The 25696-nt window shown below is 36.4% G+C and overlaps 1 protein-coding gene across 1 annotated transcript; it reads left to right on the forward strand.

The window, feature by feature from the left end:
• Window positions 1-685: 685 nt before the first annotated feature.
• RPS6KA5 (ribosomal protein S6 kinase, 90kDa, polypeptide 5) lies at window positions 686-25696 on the forward strand (the record flags this gene model as incomplete). The annotated part of the gene is made up of 11 exons (XM_010020151.1): window positions 686-789; window positions 9428-9578; window positions 10786-10947; window positions 12210-12335; window positions 13051-13184; window positions 16000-16093; window positions 18373-18543; window positions 21848-22039; window positions 22628-22787; window positions 23742-23905; window positions 24882-25696. Coding segments are annotated over 11 exons (1698 nt in total), but the record flags the coding sequence as incomplete, so codon positions are not given.

Genomic DNA, 25696 nt, shown 5'->3' on the forward strand with positions numbered 1-25696 from the left:
TGGAGAAGTTGAAACACCTGTAGTTACATTGATTTTATTGAAATGACTAATCTGCTTCCTTTATTATTCATAGTAGCATCCTTTCTTTTAGGAGAGAGAAATATTTTGCAAGTTATGATGTATCAAAGACATGAATAGTATTACTAACACATGGGAAGCCGAAGATAACGTCTGTTACCAGAGAATATAAGATAAAAATCCATTGCATTTTTGGGTGCCCTGATTAACCATGATCTATGCTCTGAAACTGTGTGTTTTGAAAGTTCCTTAGTTTTATTCTTGAGCTCCTAAAAGCTCAGGTTCCACTCCTTCTTAGCAAGGTTTAGGTTGTTCCATTATTTTGTGTACTCTTTAGAGTTCTTATCACTTCACAATGGTAAAAATAAAAATGAATTCTGGTGGCAGGGAGTGCGTGTGGGTAACTTCAGTAGTGAGTGGTAAGAGTTCAGCTTGAGAAATTAGTTGAAGAAGCTAAGTGGAGAGATTTCAAAACAAAATTAATTTAGAAAATACCTCCAATTAGGACTGTAGTTGTTTATGCTTTATTGTATCCAGGTTTGCCTTTGTATTGATAGGTGGGCTCTTCCTTTGCTAATTGCTTTCCAGGTGCATTGTTTGGCTCCTTCTTTTGTTAACAATTTTACTTCAATGTATCATAATATATACAATTATCATTGTTCTATAGGCTGTTGATTGGTGGAGTGTTGGTGTTCTTATGTATGAATTATTAACTGGAGCATCACCATTTACAGTTGATGGAGAGAAGAATTCTCAAGCAGAGATTTCTAGGTAAGATTCAAAACAGTAAAATATACATGTTTGCTCACAGTGATGCTTGTGCCAGAATATATGTGTTGTGGGAGTTTTAATCTAAATTCAAGAAGAAAGTTCTGCAAGCCTAACGTTTTAGGTGCTCCTGTTTTGTTTAACAGAATGACATCTAGAAGCATATAGGTTTTATTAACCTCAGCAGGTTTTTGAAATAATAGAACTTTCATTTAAACTGCAGTGGAACCACAGCTGTGTAGATACTCAGCACTGTTGCATGTTTACTGTTGAAAAGGAAGACAAATGAAATATTAAATTATATCTAAATATAATTATCACATTCAAGATCTTGATACGTAATGAAATGTGTATTTAGCTGGTGAGATTTTTGTCAGCTCTTGCTAGATCTCTCCATCAGGCTGCAGATTTAAACTGTCAGGAGGTAATCTAGTACCACCTTTTTGTCACATTTATTGTTTATTTTATTAATGTATAACGTGAAACCTATCAGAGAATAAATGAATGTGTTACATATGGAAATGAGATATCCTATACCATTCTTACATGTAAACTTTTCCCGATTATCAGCTTTGGTATGTTCAGTAATCCTTACACTTTAAAGGCTTGTTTTCAATGCCCATGAGAAAACACTGGAGCATTTTAAAAGACAAAGCAGTAAGCTTGCCCAAAACACATTACTGAAATCTGCCCCAAAAATGAGCGTTTCCCATTACTGGATTTCTCTTGGAGTGGAGAGCTGAGGGCTTGAATTGCACAAATAATTTACTGCTATCAGGATCAGCTTTTAAGTCCAGTCCCCAGACTAAGAATAGTCTTGCTCCTACTGGAATATATTACTATGGTTATGACCGTCACCTGAAGTCACTTGATACTTAAGGTTATAATGGGAAACAAAACATGCATCAATTATTTAAATAATTTATTTTACTTCTCTTACAAATTTTGCAACTTCTTGGAAGGCTGCAATCTGTTTATTGGTTTCTAGGTCTCTACAAGAACAGGAAACTCAAGAGGGCCACTGGAAAAAATGGAGTTGGGGAGGTGAATCAATTAAAACAAAATTCAGGACTTCACCTTTTTGGTTACTGCGATGGAGTTATAACTTGAAATTAATTCTTTCTAACATATTTAGGGTTAGAAATTTTACTGATTGCTTACTTGGTTCCTGAGATTTACTAAATGGAACTCTGAAGGAGTTCCAAATTTTTTAGAAAGAATCTTGACCCGAGTTTCACAGATCTTACTCTTCCCCAAAACTGGGTAACTCTTCAGAGATGTATTCTGCAGGATTGGACTGTCTTTTGGTAGGTCCTTATGTGCTTTTTAGTATCTTAATCTTTCTGATAATTTAAGATTAAATTCAAAGCTGAGAAACTGCAAGGTTATCAGCATCTATCCTCTGATGTCTAATAACCTAATTTCTGATCTAAATTTAGTTGTAGCAAATTTACTCTTTTGTTGCTGAGTATGCTTTTGTTCTGGTCAGTGTTCATGCTACACATTTCTAGATAGCAATCCTGTAGTCTTTCAGCTTTTATTTTGATAAATTCAGAAGGTAAATTCTTACAATTTCCTTTATTTAAAGATGTTCCCCAGTCTTCCTGTTTCTGAAAAAGCCTTTTCTTAAGTTGTGGTGTTCTTTCTTACATATAGAAGGTTTATTCCTGTTAATGTTTCAAGAGGATCTTGTTTAAAGGAAGTAATAATGCACCATCTGAACAAAAAGATATTCCTTTTTTTTTTTTTTTTTGGGGGGGGGTTTTGGGGGGGGGGGGGGGGGGGGGGGGGTAACAAAAAGATATTCCTTTTTTTTTTTTTTTTTGGGGTGGGGATTTGGGGGAGAGGTGGTGGTGGTGGGGTTGTCTTGTTCATGCCAGTGGTGAACTGATAGATCTAATTCCTTCTTTTCTGTAGCTTCCAACTGATAAGCCCCTACGTAATAGCTGAAATATCATTAGTCCCAGCTATGACTGCATTGGATGGTACACCTGTCCATGTCAGGGGGGTTGGAACTAGATGATCCTTAAGGTCCCTTCCAATCCTAACCATTCTGTGATCTATTCAGCCATTATTTCATGTGTTTTCTGTTACTTCAGTACTTAAAAGATCCATGGTTTCCGAATCCTTTCCATTGATAGCAGTTTCTGTGCTGGATGACATACGTTTTGTATGTTTGCAGTTTATTATGTAATGAATGTTATGTTCCTTTTAAGAGAATGGCTTAACATGTGAGAATGTTGCTGTTTTCTCTGTCCTGGCTGCTGCACTGAGTCATGTGGAACCTCCTGGGGAATGGTGCTTGCTATGTGCCTTGGGGAGCAATGGAAAAGTGGTGGGGCTTTCCCTGAGGGTAGAGTAGAGCAGGCATAGTATATGTGAGATACCAGGAGGCTGTGGCGCTCCTGCAGCAAAAGCAGAGGGTGAGAAGAGTACGGAGCAGCAGCACATCTCAGAAAAGATGGAAAGAAACCCTTTTTCTAAGGATCGAAAAGGGCTGTGTAGAGTTTTCTGCACATTGGGAAGCTGTTGAGCTACTTGCGTGAGAGCACGCCTGAAAAAAATGACCGACCTTTCCCAACATGCTACCTAGTTAAATTTAGAGATTACTAGATTCGTGGGGTTTCAGAAATGCCCCCCCTTTTAGTTGTTGCTAGCATGAGTACACTAAGCTTTTTCAAGAAGTAACAGCTGAATTTTCAGTACCTATCTTTAAGCCTTGTCTGGCCTAGAAGCTGTGATCTTTATTTCCTTTTTTTTTTCTCTGATAATTCTGTCATTGAAGATACATTTGCAATTTACACTTAATGTCCTTTGTTTTAATTGTTAATTCTTTCAGTGACATTTGCAACCTTTTCTGTTGAATTGGGATGCAGATGCTAGGTAATTTTGCACCTATAATTAAATGGGTTCCTGATTCTCTCTGTGACTATCTTTGATCTTTCTAATTTCATTTCCTTTCTAAACTGATGAAAAACCAAGTTGCAGATAACTTCGTCAGACATTTACAGTTGACAGTGGTAATGAAATCACTATCACTGGCACAGAGATATGAGTTGGTATAAGCCTCTTTCTTGATGGCAAAGTTATTCTAAACAAATTATGTTCCCTAACTTAAATATACTTTAACTTGCTAATTGCAGCAGACGTCAAGAATTCAATTTTTTCGTACCCAGTCACAAGTCCTGAAAGCATAACTTCCATGGCCTTTGATTTTTCTGAGTTTTAAGAAAAATGTTGTCTTCTAAATGAATCCAGCTCTTTCTTTTATTTTACCTCTGTGGAAAGTAATCTTTAGATATTTTTAGGTAATTGTATTCCCTTGCATAGCACAATGGCTATCTGCTGTTAACTGTGAGCACAGAGTTTTATTCTGGAATATCTCTCTAACGGACAGTTGAGTTCTTCTGTCAGAAACAGTTACTTTGTGGTTTGTATCTTTTTCACTCTTTCTGATGAGGGATTGTGTTCAGTTCTTTTATCATAACCTTTTTTGACAACACTGTGGACTTCCCTTTCATGGCAAGTGCAACTTAAGGGAAAATCAAAGTTTGCGCTTCCTTATGTCTCTGTGTGTCTCTCTCTCTGAAGACTCTTTTTGTTCACAGTTTTGGTGTTATGGAGTATGAAACTTCATTTAAAAAAATCACAGAACTATTCAAGTATCTCTCCTTTTCTAATATACCCTCTTTCCTTTCTTCTCCCTTCTTTCTGAATCTTCCTTTCATTTTGAGAATTCTGGACTTTCGTTGCAGCAGAGCTGTGGATGGGCCCCATCCTGCAAAAGCATAGCCAAGGGCTGGGTTTGATTACAAATTCAGTATTTTCAGTTTGATCATGGGTGATTTGTAGTGCTGACTTGAAAGACAAACCCATTTTAGGGGGCTGACTTTTTAGGAACTTGACATACCTACAGGGATTTAAAATAAGCATGGAGTTTTGAGGGTATTATATTGCTGCTGTACAGCAGCTTAAAAAATCTTTCTACCTTTAGGGTTATGAATAGCTCTATCTTTCTCCATTTTTATACATATATGCATCTATAAGATAATCTGTAGAAGCACACTAATGCTTATAGCCTATGCTCTTCATTTGACATAGTTGCTTAGACTTCACTTCATGAAGGATGGCTGAAATGTGACCATCCATTAGATGCTATGAAGGTATTTTGGCCATGATTCTGCAAGAATCCTTTTATTGGCAAAACTGTTGGGAAGATGCATAGCAGGTGTATACTGGGGTTCCCTTCTTTGTTCTCCGCCTATTATTGAAGCATGTAAGCGTGAAATGTACTAGGGGGTGGAGGTGATTCAGAAAAGGAAAGGAAGGTTGATGCTAAAGGCTGTAGCTTTTTTTCAGAAGCACAGCCATCCTAGGAAGGATTTTGACAGATGCAGCTTCCTTTCTCTGAACGCTTTATGGGTTACTGTTACAGTAGTGTTGTAATACTGAAGCCAGACTCTCTTTACTTGATCAAGCTGCTTAATTAGTTTTCACCAATTTCTGCTCTTCCACATGTTGATCCCATATGGTCTGTCTTTTCTGACAGCTTTCTTTTCATCCTAATTACTGTGTATACAGTTTCACATACTTCAATTCCTTTAAAATTGTAAGTAGTTCCTGGAACTTCTAAAGAAATTGGCTTCATTCTTCACTACTCCTGTAGTGTGGTTCTGTGAACCAGTCCAGAGCATCACGAATGTTTTATAGTATCTGTCAACCTCAGAAGTATGTCTGAATGAATGCCACTGGCATGTATAAATGCAGCTTACATGGGCTCTGCTTGTACAGTATGGCAAAATGCCACCTTCTCTGCAGTGAGCTCTAAGAAGGTCAACAAATGGGAGATATCCCTCAATATAATACTTACCAGATGTCTGCTGAAAATACAGTACAGCAGAGAGAAAACAGTCTAAGAGGTTCTTAGAGGGTGTAGAAGTTAATTTCCTGATGCAGCTGGTGAGGGAGCCAATTAGGGAAGATGCCCTGCTGGACCTATTGTTTGTGAACAAAGAAGGACTTCTGAGTGATGTGATGGTGGGAGGCCGACTTGGGCATAGAGATCTTGAAACTATAGTTTTCGATTCTCAGAGAAGTAAGGATTGGGGTGAGCAGAACTGCTACATTGGACTTCCAGAGGGAAGACTTTGGCCTTTTTAGAAGGCTGGTTGACAGAGTCGCCTGGGAGGCAGTCCTGAAAGGCAAAGGAGTCCAGGAGGGCTGGACATTCTTCAAGGAAGTCTTAAAGGTGCAGGAGTAGGCAGTCCCCATGTGTCGAAAGATAAGCCAGCAGGAAAGGCCACTAGCCTGGCTGAACAGAGAGCTCTGGCTGCAACTCAGGGAAAAAAAAGAGTTTATTGCCTTGGGAAGAAGTTCAGGAGGACAGGATGTTGTCAAGTTTTGCAAGGGGAAAAGAAGAGCCAAAGCCCCACTAGAACTTAATCTGGCTACTGCCATAAAAGACAATAACGATGTTTCCATAAATATATTAGCAACAAAAGAAGGCAAAGGGCAATCTCCATCTCGTATTGTATGGAGGGGAACAGTGACAAAGGATGAGGAAAAGACCAAGGTACTTAATGCCTTCTTTGCCTCAGTCTTTAATAGTTAGACAAGTTGTTCTTGCAGTACTCCGCCCCCTGAGCTGAAAAACAGGGATGAGGAGCAGAATGAAGCCCCCATAGTCCCAGGGGGATATGGTCAGCCACCTGCTACACCACTGAGACACACACATCTATGGGAATGGATGGGATCCATACAAGGGTCTGAGGGATCTGGCAGAAGTGCTCACCAAGCCACTTTATGTCATTTATCAGCAGTCCTGGCTAACATAGACTTAATAGTGTTACTGCAGAAGTACTTCTTTTAGCTAAGAATTTTCTGGTAACTTGCAGTGCAGAGTTGTGTAAAAGACTCTCTACTGCTTATGTTTGTTTCACTCTCTTTTTCTTATGTTTGTATTTGCATCAGAAGCCTGAGACATGAGCAAAAATCTTACTGCTAGCACTTACCAGCATCACTACTACAGAGACTGATCTTCTGAGGCTGCACAGAGAAATTGAACTAATTTGTTCTGGTACCAGTCATCCCAATTCAGAATCTTTTTTTCAGAGACATTTTCAAAATTTTATCTGATTTGATTATCTGTGATCTCTGACATTCTTCAAAGAGGAAAATGCTCAAGAATTTATCTTTTGGATTCTAAGAACATCCAAGAGTTTCAATCCCATTGCTTTAGAAATCCATTTAATAAATATTTACTTTTGATTTTGGGGTTTTTTTTCTCCCTTCTGAGAGCCCAAAGAGAACTTGTCTCTTTTGAAGATTTTTGTTACATACCTTCTGATTCTCATGTCAGAAAGGTTAATAAATAAATTTTCTCTGACTCCTCTAACTGAACTGATTTCCAAGCTAAGAAGATATTGTAGATTTTGTTGGCCCTCCTGTAAATCAAGTAATTTTGCTATCAAGATGTCCTGTCTTCTGTCTTACAACAGGAAGGCTTTCTTACTTCCTTACCTGCTTCCCCTTTCTGAAACTGGATGATTTCTGAAGAGGCTGAGTCTTTACTTCTTCACCAGTCCTACAGTGTAAGAATCCTCTTGTTTAGTGATGTTTAAATTTGGTATTGGCATCTCTAAGAAATCATTTGGCAGTACTGTGCTTTCTTCTCCTTCTCTGTAAAGTGAGTGTCCAGAAGTTGAAGACAAGGCTTTATGGTTGCTGTTGCTTCTGCTAGCAGAGTGGCTGTAATTTAGACCCTTACTGTAGATGATCATTACATCATTTAAAGATACAATCCATCTTAAAACTCAAATATTTTTTTTTTATTTTGATGTGTTCTAAGGGCTGTATTTTCCTAAGTCATTTTAGTGCTACTTAAACCAGGAGGTTAGCTTGCTTTGATTGGTTGAAATTGGGTACAATGTCAGTAGAAACAAACCCTGGGATATGTGCACATTGAACTTGTTTTTTGTCCTTCCACACTGGCAGGACAGGATATTTAGGAAACAATCTGTTTGCATCTATTTTAGGTGTAATCCAAGAAGTTACATATTTCAAGATAAAATTTTTCCCATGGGATAGCTGACTCTAAGGATGTCATGTAGTAACTTTAAGCAAACTTTAGAAATGTCCTGCAGTGATCAAATTAAGCTCTATCAGACACCTATAACAATTAAGAATTAAGTGATGCCACAACCTCATATAATTTCAGTCTTGCAGTCTCTCTTAGTTTAAAAATCTTTCAGTGGTGGCACTCTTAATACCTCCTCCTATGTGTCATGCTTCCTGAAGTAACCGCATTGACAATATGCCTATATAGAAACCTAGTTAAATAATGTGCCCTTGTGGCAAAGAAATGCTAGTGGTATCCTGGGCTGCATTAGACCAAATACCAGCAGTTGAGAGAGTGGGTCCTCTTCTGGGCTTTCTGGTACAAGAGAGACATGGACATACTGGAGAGAGTCCAGCAAAGGGTCACTAAGAAGACGAAGGTACTGAAGCATATGAGGAAAGGCTGAGAGAGCTGGGACAGTTCCACCTGGAGAAGGGAAGGCTCAGGGGGATCTCATCAATGTATATAAATGCCTGAAGGGAGGGTGCAGAAAAGAGGGAGCCAGGCTCCTTTCAGTGGTGCCCAGTGACAGGACCAGAGGTAGCGGGCACAAACTGAAATGCAGAAGGTTTGCTCTGAAGATCAGGAAACCCTTTTTTATGGTGAGGGAGGTGGTGGAATGTCTCTCCTTGGGAGGTACTCAGAAGGCTTCAGGACATAGTCGTGGGTAACTGGCTCTAGGTTGACTATGCTTCCGCTGGGGGGTTGGACCGGATGACCCCCAGAGGTCCCTACCAACCTCATCCATTCTGTGACTGTATAACAAAAAGTCACTGTAAGTTGTGTTTCACCACTAATTTTATCCATAAATCTAGTATGCACTTCCTTTCTCCCTCTTTTCCCCCAAAGTTTCAACACCTAGAGCCAAATACTTCCTCTTTATATAAAGACTGTAGGGGCTACTCATATAAAAGATAGATATTGAAATGTCATTCTCCTCTAGGCTTCCAAGATTTTCAACTTCTACTAGCTTTAATGGCTTCTAGTTCCTGTGTTGAAAGAGGCACTGAGGTCCCTATCCATGTTCTCTTTGCTGTTCATCATTTTGAACGGAGCATTATGCCCAGATCCCTCAACTCCCCATTTCTCTAAGCTAGATAATCCTAGCCTTTTTGTAGATCTTCATATGAAACACATTCTGTATAAGCATTGTACACAATATATAAGATGCGAGTAAACCTCAAATGGCCCAAGTGTGTTTTTTCTCTATCTTTTCTAATGATTTTGTAATATTAGAAATGTTTCTGGTTTGGTTTTTATTTTTGACTGCTGTTAGGAACAAAGTTGATCTCTTTGTGGAGATACCTGCTATAGCTATGAGATTTAATTTAAATAGTAATAGTAACCTCAGTATGTATGAAATGAGGTTTGTTTTTCTTTTGTGGATTAAGTTATGTAATTTATCTCCTCAAATTTTTTTTTTTTTAATTTTTTTTATTTTGAAGTTGAAAGTGAAATGCTACCTTTAGCGTGGTAACTCTTTAATTAAGAGTTTCAAGTAATTAGCAAATATTTGTTTTACAGGAGAATATTAAAAAGTGAGCCACCTTATCCACAAGAAATGAGTGCACTGTCAAAGGATATTATTCAGCATCTTTTGATGAAAGACCCCAAGAAGAGGCTAGGTTGTGGTCCCACTGATGCTGATGAGATCAAACAACATCCCTTTTTCCAGGTAAAACAGACAACAAAGCTCCGCAGATACCACTTGGTCTGTGTTAGTGACTTTGAAACCTAAGTCTAAAGAAGTTCTCTTGGTTTTATTACATAATAGCTTAGGGGTGTGTTAATTGCATGAATAATATGGCACTGAAATTAGCAAGGGTATCCATGTTCTTATGTATGTGGATTTTATGTGTACTACAGGAAGGGTTGGTAGATTTTTAATATGTACTCTGTTTCTAACAGTTACTTGAAGCAGCCAAAAGACATGTTATTTAAACCAAAAGATCTTAACAATTTCTATGTTGTGTTGTTGATTTCTTTAAAGGAAAGTTTGCCACTAACATTATTAGTAAAATTTGCATATTGATAAAGTTCAGTATTAGGGATAAACACCTGTTATGTATTTTCCTGTTCCTAATTAATTCTTTAGTCTTGTTTAGTAAATTTTAATTCTGTTCAGATTTCAGTGCATTAATAATTGATAAGATTTGATAAATTAAACCTTTAAAATCAGGATTTTTCGATGTAATTATCATAACATTCAGCATGAGCAGTATCTTGGATTTTTAACTTCTGAATTTCTTTTCATCCCTTCTCATTTTCCTTCCTTTTAAAAGAGAGTTTGACAAAGTAGAGTTAAACTTTCTTTATTCACTGATTGTTTTGGAAGATGGATTTTTTTCCTTGTACAAAACTTTTTAATCCTGACTTCATTTCAGTTCCACTCTTTTGCAATAACAGGGTGACTTTCTCTTAACTACTATATCTATGCTTATGTTCTACTTCCAGCCATGCCTTTAAGTAATAATCTGAAGGCATTGTGCTCTCAGGGCTCTGGAAGCTAAGATTAGTAATTAAGCATAGAAATCAGCAATGAAAAGTTGAAGGTACTGCATGCATGCAGCACGGCTTACAAAAATATAAATGTTGTTTCCTAAGAAATTTAAAGGCTGTTTGTCTTATCTCCACTGTTTAAATTTGTGTTGATTTTGTTTTTGGTTTTGTTTTTAAAACTGGATTCTGCCTACTTAAAAATAATTATGATACTTTTTGACTTTATCTAAGCAAATTAGTAGGGCAAAATATGAATGCTTTTCAACTGCCTGTGGAAGATAGCAAATGTATTTAGGACTGTTTCTGGACAAGTACCTCTTTCCAGTATTTGTTTCTTTTAAATTTTCATTTGATTCAAACTTACTTTCCTGTGTTTGGTTTAGAATATGAATTGGGACGATTTAGCTGCCAAAAAAGTACCAGCTCCATTTAAACCAGTAATCAGAGACGAGTTGGATGTCAGTAATTTTGCAGAAGAGTTTACAGAAATGGATCCAACATATTCTCCTGCAGCAACCCCTCAGACGTCAGAAAGAATATTTCAGGTATTTTAAGAACTCACGTTGATTTAAAAAGAAAAACAAAAAAAACCCAAAAAAACACCACAACAAAACCAGTAATTTATTGAACAATTCCATGTGTATAGCTAGTTTGTTTTGTTTCTTTTTCCTGCCTTCTAAGTTAATTCCCAGTAACTATGTAATTTACAATGCTAGTTCTCAGGGCTTGATTCAACAATTGCAAAATGAGAAATGTGGAAGCAGTGCTACTGCAAACATAAGATTCCATGTTCTTCCATTCCCAACTGAGTGTTCTACCTGCTGGACCAAAGTCAGGCTGTCCTTTATTGAGTATTCGTAAGTTAAGAATCTTGTCATCTTGACTCCATCAGCCTGGCGTACCAGCTTCAACAGCAGCAGTGTAGTTTGCCTATGTCCACATTATTCTCTACTTGGGGTATTCCTTTGGGAAGTAGGAGCTAACTGCAGAGCTGAAAGAAGGTCTTCTGGGTGCTGTAGGAGTGCTTCAGTTACTAGACTACTGTATCCCTTCAGACTGCACAGTCTGGATGTCAAATAGGCAGAAACAGATTATGTGCAGCCAACTCAGTACCAAAGCTGCAGAGGTGAACAGTAGTCCAGATTGCTTTTTCTCCCCCCTGTCCTTGTGCTTTGTTGTTTTTATTGTCTGGTTTTGAGCAGCTTAATGCTGCTTAGTGTACAAGAATATAGCATCATATTTTGGAGCTTGCTAGATTTGTACTGACTTTGACTGTACTGAGCAATTTATGCGTGTCATAATACTTTCTGATTCATCCTGCAGTGGTAGTCATAGTTGTTCTTGTTAGAATACCCAAACCAGGCACAGCCATTAATATGAAGCTTATTTTGTTTTGCCATTTAAAATGGTTTGATGCTTACATCACAACATAACTATTTCATGCTTGAAACTAAAGGTGTTCTGGGAAGCTAGCTACTTTGAAGTGTGACTCTTTATTGTATTGCAAAACAGTTGAAGCTGAGCCAGATTTTCAGCATCATTTACCAGAATTGTATTATTATTGTTTTATCTGTTACTGTGGAGAATCATATAACTAATCTCAGGAAGACACCTGTTCACACTGAACAGAGGGATATCTTCTCCCCATCAGAGACATAGTTACAGTTTCTGTATTGTTATGAAAATTCCAATTTCTTTGGAGAGAAAAAAAAAAATGTTCTGAAACTTCTGATGCTTCATATGCAGTATCATAGTTTGTGTGCAACAATTTCAAGTCATGTCCTTTTCTGATGTTTTAATTTCACAGGGGTATTCTTTCGTTGCACCGTCTATTTTGTTTAAACGCAATGCAGCTACAGTAGATCCTCTTCAGTTTTATATAGGGGATGAGCGGCCTGGAACTACAACTATTGCCAGAAGTGCTATGATGAAGGTAATAATAATATCAAGAACTGAGTTGATTTGGTTATCTTGGAACTACATATAACTTTACAAGCAGCAATCACAAGCTAGGCTCCAGATTACAAAATAGTCATTATTATTTTATCTGTTCTCTGTAATGGTTCCTCAAATGATCCAAGCATTTAATTTGCATGTGGTACTATTAAGGTGTAGTTTAATCTGAAAAATGAGATGATTATCTAGCTTTCCAGAAGACTGAAGTATAATAGTAATTTGACTCCTGATAGTTCTTATTCAGCCAAACATTGTAGATATTTTTGAAGCTACTTTAATTATATCAGAATTCCTTCTATGCTGTATTTACCCAAAAGCATGGATAGATGTATGAAGCCTTATAAGAACACATACTATTGTGATGTCTTCAAAGAAGAACATAGTTTTGTGGATAAATGTATGTACAGCCACCTTTGATCCTGTTTGTCTGAATATTTTGTATCTTTAGCTATTGTAGTAGTAATGATTTATTTGGTGATCATGTTTAATGTAACATAAGATTTACTCTTTGTTTGTTAGAATAAATTTTATTCATTTTATGAAATAGAAGTTAAGATTATATTTTATCAAAAAAAGAGCTTTTTTTCAATTTTAAATGTAGATTAAAAATTCTCACAAAACTTCACTCTTTGTTTTTGACTGTGTATACTGAAAGTATTCTGCAGAACTAAATACAGACAGTTTCCTAACAGGACTCTCCATTTTATCATCATTATGAACTGGATCTGAAAGAGAAACCTTTGGGAGAAGGAAGCTTTTCCATTTGTCGAAAGTGCTTACACAAGAAAACTAGCCAAGAGTATGCAGTAAAAATAATTAGCAAAAGGTATAAATATTCTATAACACAATAAAAATATTTTCTTTGTTACTGTCACCCATGGATTAGAAAAATGTTCACTACATTTTCAGAAGTGGAAAAATAACTTTATATTATTTCCTTTCTGTAGAATTTACAGAAACTTATACTAACCTTATGACCTTTAAAAGATTCTGAAAGTCTTTTGAAACAAAACATTATTCTTTTTTGGGGAGGACACAAGAAGAAGCCTAAAGAGTACTTTTCTGGTTCTTTGTTGTATTCTACCCTAATTTCCCCTAATTTCCTGGGTGTCCCGATGTCAACACCACAATGGAAGAAGCTGAGTTGCTTTGTACATGGGGACCATCTGGTCCTCTTCCAAAATAGGTACTTCTAGCAGTTTCTGTTCAGAGAAAAATAAAGATAAGGGATTATTTAAGGATCGGGTAGATCTTTTTTAGCTTCATTTTGCAGTGTTCATTAGTAAGTATGTCCCAGTGCGTTGCAGAATGCTATAGGGAAGAGAAAGTGTAGATGTTCTGCTATCAGAATGATAGTTCACAGTGATCTCTTCTCTAAGACATTTGGCTGTACCTCTGTTTTTCCAGACTCTAGAAGTAACTGTCCACCAGCCTTAAGTGTTTCATCACATGCTTTTTGGATAGGATAAGTCCAAGAATAAGACACCTAAATATAGTTGTCTGAGTCAGTTTTCTGAGGTGTGCTATGATTAATGGAGGCCTACTCATAACAATTAGTGGAGTCTACAGAGATTCAAATGACTAGACTCTAGCCATGGGATTCAGTAACTTAAGCATAGGCATCTACGTCGTGCCAATTTAGCATCTGTTGGTGTCTTCTCTGTCCTCCAGTTCCCATCAGTCTTGTGACTACTACTTTTATGTAGGTGTCTCCATGGCCGATGTCTTCCAGGCTCTCCTATGCTTAGGTCACTGAATCCTACTCTAGGTACATATTTTATGGTGAAGTAGTTCACCCTATAAGATTAATTAGGTAGAATTTCACTATCATAATGAGACCTTAGACACACAGTATGCAGTTGACACAACATTGGATGTTTCACTCTAGAAATCCCTGCCTTGTGTCTACATTCAAAATTTTTTTGTGTGGTGCATGCAGAGCTGCAGAGCAGTGTTCTCATCTTAAGCTGATGTATTTTTCTGTTTCTGGCTAACAGTGAGCTAAGTAGTATTGACTTTTCCCATAGAACTAAACTTTCAGAAATGATGTTGCCAAATGATAATATTACAGTTTCTTTTGCTCTTTCTTGTTCGTCTTGGTGGACCAGGCTAAATGAAGGTAAAGAAGTGGTCTGTATACGAAAGAGATATTTTTCGTTTTTAGGATTGTAGGCTGTGAGCAGACTCAGAGCATGTTTGTGCAGTATTTACAGGGAGCAGTAAACCCACACTCTGAATGGCTGGACACAAACCAGCCGTCAGTAAGAAACTTCTAAACAGTAAATAATACTGCTCTGAGGACCACTTTATTAACTCTTGCTAAAAGGAAAAGTATAATAGGTTTATGGTAACTTCTTTGCCTCCAAGTCAGTCAGTCTTTCACTCCTACCCATCAAAGGTGCTAAAAAAGCGAATCCTACACAGACGCAAACCTTTTCATGTAGTTGAAGTGAAAGCTTGCATCAAGAGTTCCTCTGTGGTGTTACTTTGTTAGTAGTGCAGGACCTGCCTCCGTCCAACTATTTGATGTTTATCTATGTGTCTGAAAGCCAGTGAAACAGTAAAATAGCTTGAGTTATTGTTTTAGAGATTCTAAGTTGTTTTTAATGGTATTTTCTGTTTAAAATCTGACATGGTTAACTGTTTATAGAGGGGTGATACTCAGAAAAGTCCATGCAGAAAGGTTGATGTTCATGATGCTGAACCTTTTTCGTCTGTTTCCTAGGTCCACCTTCTCCTTATAGTAGTTTAGGGGGGAAAGATTATTTGAATCGGGTTTTTTTAATTTCTTGGGAGAGGGAGGGATGTGGGGAATGCAACCAAAAATTAAGAACATGTGGAGAGAGAGATTTTATCTGCGTTATCCATGAGGCCATTCTCTAAGTCAGCACTCAATGAGCCTTTCTCAGGGAAAATTTTTGAAAAAAAAAAAAAAAATCAGGCATTATTTGCACCAAATAAATCACCATATTTAGTGGAAATAAAAATGTTCTATTCTGTCCCCATTCAGATAGGTTTTATAATGTTCACCATGTTAACTCTTTGGCTATAGCTTTCCGTATTTGAAAGAGAATTTGTGGGATGATTTTTGCTGTTCAGCTAATCTCTTCTTATCTCTTTCATAGTGTTACAATGGCCTCTTTAGGGGGTCGTTTGTATAACGCAGTTCATATGTAGATGATGTTACTCTGTGCTACTAGGAGTTCATAATTTCCGTACGGCATTGGACATATGTACCTCCTATAAGAATGAAATAGAATTGGGCCAATAATTTGAGTCTTCAAGATAAAGGTGAACTAACAAATACTTGTAGGAAGAGAGGTGAAGTCAAATTGCACTGGACTAAGGGAAAGGTTTGTTTTAAATGGAAACTATTATATAATATCATTTCAGCTTTTGGTGTAGCAAGTTGCAGTTGCATCAAAAACGTTGTTTATTTGGGTGTGGGTTTTAGTGCCCTAACTTGCAGGACTGTGTGGAGAGTTTTGCTGAGCTTACTTTGAATATGCTTTTAATTGTGTTTAAGTGGTTGTAATATTAAGAAAATTTGGAATGCAAGCAATTAAAAAAAGAGGTATAATACTTTGAGTGTGAAATTTGCTTAGTAAAATTGGTACAAAATGAATGCTCAATTTTTCCAGAATGGAAGCCAACACCCAGAGAGAAATAACAGCTCTGAAACTCTGTGAAGGACACCCGAATGTAGTGAAGTTACATGAAGTTTTTCATGACCAGGTATTTTGAAGAAACTGTAATCAGTACAAGCCAAACTCTTTGCCATGTCTTTTCCCAAGAACTTTTAGGAGTTAAGCATACAGCTGAGACAACTTTTTTCCTAGGGCTTGTGTCTAGTCAGTATGGAAGATGAAGCAGAAGTTCTACATTCTACATTCTGAAGTTACTCTACCAAATCAAAAAAGTATTTGAAAGAATTAGAGTCCTGGATTCTGTTTCTGTCCTTAGTCTACTTTGTTAATCGTCATACAATATATTCATGGTCCAGTTTCCGTATCTGTGAATAGATAATCACCTTCCCTCATGGCTGTCATGAATCTTAAAACAGAATTTGTAAAAAAAATTTATGTAAAATAATTTGGAAATCTTGCATATGAAGATTACATACATACCTACTGCGCATTTTTTTTTTCTTGCATGTCAGTAAATTAATGGAGATGACCATGTAGCTTGCTAACTTACCAATTGTGAAAGTAGAGCCTCTATTTGAAACTATATTGAGATCAATTTAGGGTTTATTTAAAGTCCTTAGTTGTCTTTCTCCCTAGTGTAATGCAAGCTCCAGAGCATCTAATAAGCCATAATTTAATTTAACTTAGAGGTTGGCGCTGGTTTGAGCTAGGGATTTGGACCAGTTTTCCTGCAGAGGTACTTTCCAACCTAAACTACTCTGTGATTCTAGTCTAGATTTTGTCATAGGCTCTCTTGCCTCCCCACATATCCCAGTCTATCCCCAGTATGCTATTTACACAAGGACCAGCAGGGTGCTCATGTGGAGCATGAGAGCATGAAAAATTGTATATTAATCTTTAACGATAAGGAAGCATTTTTTTGCATTTATGTACAGTATGAGGTGTGTGTAGAACAGGACACTTTTTTCACTTTCCTTTGAATAAAATTACTATACTCGGGAATATCTTAAAAAAAAAAAAAAAGTTCTTCAGATTGTTCTGAATAGGCTACTCTCCACCAGCCTAACTATTGTATTTTTAGTTACTCTTGGTAGTTCCCAGATGGTTTCTTCCACATTAATCATGCACAATATTCTGAAGACCAAAATGGGTCTAAATTTTCTAGTTTGACATTTCTGTGGTTTGTCTTAAAAAAAGAAATTCAATTTTTAACCTGCTTTTATATCAGTCTGATCAAATTCTACATTAGTAATCCAGCCACAGAGTATTGGGTTGCAGTCTCTTCTGGTGAGCCATAAGTTTTTGAGCAGAAAAAGTCTGTTTATCCTTCCTGACTTTCCTGCTGGCTATTCCCAGGACATAAAGAAAATTTGCAGGAGAGGGTATCTTACAAGCACTACTAGCAATGTAATGCTATTACTAGTAATGTAATTACTAGGAGGCACTTTGTTCTGTTGCTGCTTTCTGTCCACATAGCTCTGCTTCTGTTCTTTGATATCTAAATACTTTGCACCTTCTGTTCCTGACTATTTCTTTTAATTTCATTCTTTGACCTCTTCCCAGAAGTTTTTTTTCTTTGCTTGCAAGTATTACTTTCGTTACTGTCGTTCTGGAGAAGGAAATGTAGAAGCCATCCCATGCCTATATCCATTACCTTTTGAGAATGCTAACTTCATTTTTCCCGTCCTGAGAAGTCTGCCTTTTGCAGTTGATGGTGTGCTAATGTTGCCATATAATCAAGGAAGTCACTGCTTATTGATTGTCTTGAAAAGAACAACCATCTAAACAATCATTACTTTTTTAATTAAAAAAATACTCTTTAATGTTTGGGAAGATGTCTGTTGTGATTCTAATGGTAGAGTAGCTTTTGCTACTACTCTGTAGGGGATGAAATCAGAAGAAATTCTAGAGACTCTTCAATTTTACAGTAAAGTTTCATGGTGCTTTTGAAGCATGTGGTAACATTTAATGTCTAACTCCTTATGCATATTGATAGAAATTTATCCCTACATCAGAACAGGTTTAAACAGCAGAAGTTGGGGGTTTTTTTTGTAGCTTTGTTAGCCAAAAGAAAGGCATTTTGTCTCCCGTATCCAAATTCACCCATTTACATGGTGGCATTGCATTTTTGTAAATAAGTGTGGGTGGACATGGGGAAGACATCAACATTCTTCAGTCTCAGATTGATGGGGAAAATGTCATCTGAGATTCAATTTGGTGCCTCTTACTGGTGTTATGAATTGCTGTGAGCAGCAGTTTTATTTCTTCAAACTTTAAGAACCTATTGGAATAGCATCTAGCTCCTGAATGAACGTTGGTTTGTAATGTTAAATTTCTAACATGCCATGTTTTTCTTCATTGTTTCAGCTTCACACATTTCTAGTAATGGAATTGCTGAAGGGAGGAGAATTGCTTGAGCGTATTCAGAAAAAGAAACATTTCAGTGAGACTGAAGCCAGTCATATTATGCGCAGACTTGTTTCAGCAGTGAGCCATATGCACGATGTGGGAGTAGTCCATAGAGATCTGAAACCTGAGGTATAGTGACTTGCATGTATACGTGTGTGTGTGTGTGTGTGTATATGTGTATATACACACACGTTCAGACACTATGTTATTAAATATCTGGAATGTGATGTTATTTTTGTTCCTGCAGCTTTTATTAGTTTTTTCTACTTCTGTATTTTTTATAAAATGTTATCACTTAGAAAAATGTCTACAGAATTTGCTGTTCATAAATAAAAGTAACTGTTAGGAATAATTTTTAACTTCAAGCAATTTACACCGTAACTTTTGTCAAAGACATTCTTTGCCTATTTGGAGACAGTTTTTACTAGTGGTAAATAGGTATTTATTTTATGAAACAGTTCACGAGCAGAGTTATGTTGCTTGGATACGTTGCCTGTACATTTCCACCTTTACTTTGATCTTAATTCCCTCAGTAGGGTTTCTTTTGGAGGTAGCTGCAGCACCCTTATACTGTCTTCTGTCTCAGTCAAGTGCAAAACAAACCACAAACTAATGCAGCCAACTAATCAAAAAGTGTGATTTGAGTTCAGTGAGTTAATGGTTTCCCAAAAGAAACAATCATTTAATATGTATTTTTCAATAATCTCTTGTTCTGGTATTTTTCTTGTGCAGCAACATCTTGCCTTCCAGGCAATTCAGTTTCCTGTGGTAAAGTTGACCACTGGCTTTGTTCTTCTTCCCGCAGCCCATATTTGCTCCTTTTCCTTTGCCAACAGTGGGCTTGGATACGTGTTAGTTTTCTTTAGCCCACGAATAGTATAGTTTGATGTTAGTTCATGCAGTAAGGATGTTGTATTGGTGATTACAGTCATCATACCTCAGGAAATAGCTGCTGCTTTTGTATTTGGAGTTTAAAATGATCCACTGTTCCTACCAATGTTTCATGCTTTTGTAACATACCTTCTGGTGTATTACAAACTTATTTCTTCTATAGTAATCCCAGCTCAACAGGTGAAGAAGTCTGCTAGGTATTGGTATTATAACTGTTATATATATAACTGTTTTCCAATGTTACTCCAAAATACATGTTCGAAAACATCTCTGTACTGGAGTCACTGTACTAAATAAACAATCAAATGAAGAGGGGCTATTGTGAAATTCTAATGTGCTAATTAAAAATGTGACTCTTAGAAAATGTTCTTCTGCTGACATCATCAAGGAAAGAAAACAGCTTTTGAAACAGATCATTATTTAAAGGACAAAACCCAGAAATCCTTTCTCGCTTCTCATCGTTCTAGCCTTATTACCATCTTGAATGTAAAGGCCAGATTCTGTAAAGCAGAGTTTCAGATGCGTGATAAATTAGGCAGTCTTCAATTCTACATCATTTTCAAGAACAGAAGTCTGGGAAGTCCCAGTAATGAAGGGTTAGCAAACAGCTTGCAGAATGCATTGCCTCCACGAAGTCGGACCAGCTTGTCTCCTTACTGCTTGTTGTTTTGAAAGTTACTATTTTAGGTTCAACAGGAACTTGGTATGGGATATGCAGGCTTACCAATATAGATGTGTTTAGTGCACCTTTCTGTAAAAAAAATATCTAGGAAATTGTTTCCTTTCTAACAATTTCAGTCAGATTTGTTTGATGTTCAACTTTGACATCTAATGTGATAGTGGTAATTCTATTTTAAAAAATATGGCTGGTCAAATGTGACTAAGGATGAGGTGCTTTTTTAATTGCATGGACCGGATGGAAGGCTTTTCTGATCTAAGCTATAGTAATTAGATCACATATTTGCTCTGCAAAATAGAGGGAAAGTACTGGATAGAAAATAGATAATTTATTGTGGGGTTTTGTATAACACGTTGTGTTTACCTGTTAAATGAAGTAGTCTGAAGCTAGCTTAGAACATTTGGACTGTGCCTTTCTTTCTGTACATAACCAATTTCATTTTTGTCTTAAGAAAGAAGGTCTTTTTAAATGAATGTCACTGAAGTTATTTACTTGCTGGCTTTATAACAGCACCAAATTAAAAAAGACAATGGTATTAATTGCCTATCCTCGCTATATTAATATTTCTACTTAAATTTGGCTTCCTTCAGATCCATTCTGCACAACATTTTAGTACAGAAAACTGACTTTCCTAATAGTGCATTAACCTATAACAGCAGTACAGAATGCAAAATTTTGTAGCAGCTGTTCTCTTTTATCCATAATAAATACTCTCAGGTTCTCCTTACTGATCTGCTTGCCGTCTAGCAATCATTTTAATTTCCCCCTTCTTAATGAGTTTGAAATTAGTAATTCACTTCTTGTATTACAAAATTGCATAGGGCTACAGGATTTCTAATTTTGTGACTTTTTCTAGCATTCCGTAGGTTAAAAAGCAAAGGCAACAAGGCTCTCTTTTCTCTCAGAAGTTCAAGGGGGGAGTAGAAATATTTTATAATTCATCTTGACCTCAGCCGTTTCTCTTAAAACTTCGCTTGTTTGTCATTTTATCATGACAAAAATAAATACCCAGGGGAAAAGAAGAACAGATTGTCTGAAATCTCCTTCCAAATTGACAACAACTTGTCTCTCTTCAAGTCCGAGATGCCACATTCCAGTCTGTAAAGTTGGAATTCTCAGGGACTACTGGACCAAAGTTTCTTTACCTTGGCGTAAGGAGTAGGCCACTGGTTAAATGTTGGAGTGCTATGTGACCTTCAGTGCTTGAATGCCACTGGTCCCAGGTCTCTTCCAGAAAGCATATCTAAACTGACTTTGAGATCCATGCCAGACAGCAGTCAATAAAACTACTGAGCTATTGGTGAACTTTCTGATCTGTCATCTTTCGCTTTCTAATTATTCTTTTGCGTTACTGTGCCCATAGCAATATGGCTACAGTGTGTTACTACTTGAGGACCAAAGACTATTCAGTTGCAATACAAGACATGAAACAAGAGTTCCACATGCAAGAAAGCTGTCATTTGGAACATACCAGAAGAAAGCAGAAGCTTAAGAAAATATACTTTTGTTTGAGGAAGAAGGCAATTCTCCGCTTGTGTTGATGTCTTTTGCTTTTTTCCATGTCAGTGTTCCCCAAATTATTTTCCTTACTGTTCTCTGCTGAATACCCATTTTCATTAATAATCTCAGACAGAACTATCCTGAATTGCAGATACTCAGGAGGCAGATAAACACATCACATTTTCTTACATCCCAGAGTACCGTTATTTCTGCTTCTCCATTTTTTTCTCCCCAGTGTCTCTCAGTTCCCCTTTTCCCTAGATAGTTTTCTGCAGTAATAAAGGTGGAGGAAAAAATAACTATTTAAGTATTCTAACCAATTTTCTACCTGGTGCTGGTATTGATTCTGTCTTTGCTTTTCAGAATTTATTGTTTACAGATGAAACTGATAATTCAGAAATAAAAATAATTGACTTTGGCTTTGCTCGTTTAAAACCACCTGATAACCAGCCTCTTAAGACTCCATGTTTTACTCTTCATTATGCTGCCCCAGAGCTCTTGAATCACAATGGTTATGACGAGTCCTGTGATCTGTGGAGTTTGGGGGTCATTTTGGTGAGTGATTGAGGTTTTTGATTGTAACTTCATTTTATATATTTACTTTTTGTTAAAATGCAAAGAACTTGACATAATTTCAGACTTGAATTGGATAGATGATATTTCAAGTGAGGTGAAAATACTGCTGCACAAATAATAGATTCCAGAGACTGATGTTTTCTAGGGATGGAGATGTTTTTTCCTAAGCAGTAAAATAAATTCAACATTTCAGGAATGGAAAAAATACTTGGTACAATCTGGTTCTTAAAAAGAGATGATCTTGTTAGGAGATCTTACAGGCATCCATATAATCTTCATACAGTTTCATTTCAGAGAATGAATCCACCTGCTTCTGATTTACAGAAAATAAATTTCAGTACATATAAACTGGATAGAAATACCATTGTGTTTTGTTGATACTTTCCTTCTAACAAGGACTCCAGAAAAAGTCTTGCATACTTTAAGTTTTCTATAGCCTTGAAAGATATGCTAGTGAAAGTTTTATTGTATAGCACTGGTGATGCAAACAGAAGCCTTCCATATTTAGTAATAGGACTGTCAATAAATATACTGTGTTTGTTAATACTACTTTTGTTCTTACGACAGTATACAATGCTATCAGGACAGGTACCATTTCAGTCTCAAGACAAAAGTTTAACATGTACCAGTGCACTGGAAATTATGAAGAAAATAAAAAAGGGAGAATTTTCTTTTGAAGGAGAAGCTTGGAAAAATGTTTCTGAGGAGGCTAAAGAGTTAATTCAAGGTATGTATTCACAAATATTTAATGTACCTTATGTTCTTATCTCAGAATTTAGAGAACTATGCAATATCTGGATGCTGTGATCAGCATCACAGTGCCTAACCTGACAGAGTAGTATACACGGCTTGAGCTATGTACTGAGCCCCTAATTCAAGTTATGAGTAAAGGTGGACACATCAGAACAGTCCTACAACTTGCTTGTACACCTAGCAGAGTGCTTTTTAGTGTAGTGAGATGCTGATAGAAGATGTGTGTGGTTAGAAGTAGCCAGAGAGCGTCAGAAAAAATGAAGTCACTCTTGTAAAACATATTTAAAAGCAGATTTCTTCTTTTATGTTATGGTTGCTTTTGTAAAAACACCAAGTTATATGACGTTTTAAAAGATGAGCTTTTGCACAAAATGAATGTATTACTATCACTTTTCCTCTGGCTATTTTTGAATGCATGTACTAAGACTGCTGTATTTCTGAGCTGCTTCATTCACATTTGCCATGCTTTGATTCCCCCTAAGCTTTTGAGCATCGAATTATGTTTTCAGCATGAGATAGGCACTAGTCCTAATTTTACTAAGATTGAGTTCTGAATTTCTTGAGATGCAGGCTTGTAAGTAATTTTTCTGCCAAAAAGGTAGGTATTTCAACATTCAGACTACCCTTTTGAACTAAATCCTAGGGAGGTTTTAAGAAGTAATTTGGTAGTTCTGAGTTAAGGTGAAGATATGTGAATTGTCAAACAATTAAATAGCAGTTTCTTGCATTTAATGATTTTCCTGGAGAGGATAATAGTATAACATGGTGTGAGCCTTACCTAGGATAAATATTAGCATACCTAAGATAAATATTGTCATTATTTACTTACCAAAGCAATGCATGAGGTTTTCTTAAAAAATAATCCCATTTTCTATTAAAAGAAAATAAATAGCTCACAATTTAAGAGAATGCAATATATTTCTGTTAGGACTTCTAACAGTGGATCCAAACAAAAGAATAAAAATGTCCAGCCTGAGATACAATGAATGGCTTCAGGATGGGAGCCAGTTGTCATCCAACCCTCTAATGACTCCTGATAACTTAGGCTCTTCAGGAGCTGCAGTGCATACGTATGTCAAAGCCACTTTTCATGTAAGTTCTGAGAAATCTTTTATCATGTGCTAAATTTTGTAATGCGTTAATGTAGATTTTTTTGTATGTTTTCTCCTAATTAAAAATATGTATTTGTCCTTATAATTCAGTGATTGCTTATAGCTGCAATTTTTTCCTCAATACCTAACATCTGTGATTAAGTAGAGTGAAAACATGAATGATAAGGCAAGAATATATTTCTTGAAAACATTTATACTAGTAGGGTTTTAGGGACTGAGACATGGCTGTTCATGAAGTAGATATTGTAAATATTCTGTTTCTTAGAGAAATATTTTAAAAGGTCTTCAAACTTAGAAAAAAAAGAAAAAGAATCTTTCTGTTTAACTTAAGTGACTATTTGGATTTTTGTCCTTACACTTAAAAAATTGAAGTAAAATTTCTGAAACATACCTAGTTCATTTTTTTAAAATCATGGATACTTTTTTTTTTAATGGACTTGCGTACCCACCATTGTATATTTATTAAAAATGTTTGAACTGAAACTGTATTATACAAAATCTTGATTCTCATGTTCCCTTCTACAGAGAATAAACTGTATTTGAGCAGATTTATGCTAAAATACTTACAGATGTTTATTACCAAGAAGAGAAAAAGAAAATAATTGTTACTTGGAAAGGTCCTGATAATGCAAAATAATTTGGGCTGAAAGAAAAACTGTGAAGTTTAACAAAGCGTAGTTCCTGAAAATGTAGTTCTAAATAGGTTTAAGGCTTAATAAAAAATATTTCTAAATTAAAAACAGGAAGATTGTGTCCATTAATAATGTTATGTATTGGCACTTGAATACTTTTAAAGGCTAGTGAAGTTATTGTTACAGTTAAAGTTATTCATAGGGATTCTTCAAGACATTACAGTTTATCTTATAACTTACCATAGAAAATTCATAATAAACTACAAGCCATAAAATGTCTTAAACCTCTTGGAAAGCTTAGAATTACCTTTTATTTTTAAACAGGCCTTTAACAAGTACAAAAGGGAAGGATTTTGTCTCCAGAATGTTGACAAGGCACCTCTTGCAAAGAGAAGGAAAATGAAAAAAACGAGTACAAGCACAGAGACACGTAGCAGCTCCAGTGAAAGTTCACATTCTTCTTCCTCTCATTCTCATGGTAAAACTACACCTACAAAGACACTGCAGCCAACAAACCCCACAGACAGCAATAACCCAGAAACCATCTTCCAGTTCTCTGATTGAAAATCAGAGAATACCCTGTCTTGAAGATTTAAGTGGTCATAAACTTGGTAGTACCTATATTGTCTTCTCCCACCCAACCTCCCTGTGGCTTGCAGGCTACAGGAATGTGTCTGTCGCTTTAAAAGTATATTTCAATCATATCTTTTTAGCTTTGTATTTCAATACATTTCTTGTTAGCATTAAGTTTGGTATCACTGGATATAGTATAATACTATTATACAACCAACATTGTATTCTCTTAGGGCTAAATTACTATTGTGCAGTGAAGCTCAAGGTCAGGAGCTATGCTGCTCATGGTACATCTTGGAGGAAGTCTGTTTCTCAGTGTCAATCTTCCTCACAGTTTCTTCCCCAGTGTTCAAAGAGAGGAAAGCTCTGTAACATGTATAGAACTCTTGAAACTTCTGCTTTTACCCAGCTTTGTGAAGAATGTCATAGAATTTGATTCTTCATGCATGTAGAAAATCATTGGTACAATGCACCAAAGCAGTATTGTACTTTAAGGCCTTTTAAATTTGTGGTTACATTTTATCCCATTTATTTGAATTTTAAGAGCAAAATGAAGTTATGGAACT

This window comes from Nestor notabilis, unplaced genomic scaffold (assembly GCF_000696875.1).
Source record: "Nestor notabilis isolate BGI_N333 unplaced genomic scaffold, ASM69687v1 scaffold25158, whole genome shotgun sequence".
Classification (NCBI taxonomy): domain Eukaryota; kingdom Metazoa; phylum Chordata; class Aves; order Psittaciformes; family Psittacidae; genus Nestor; species Nestor notabilis.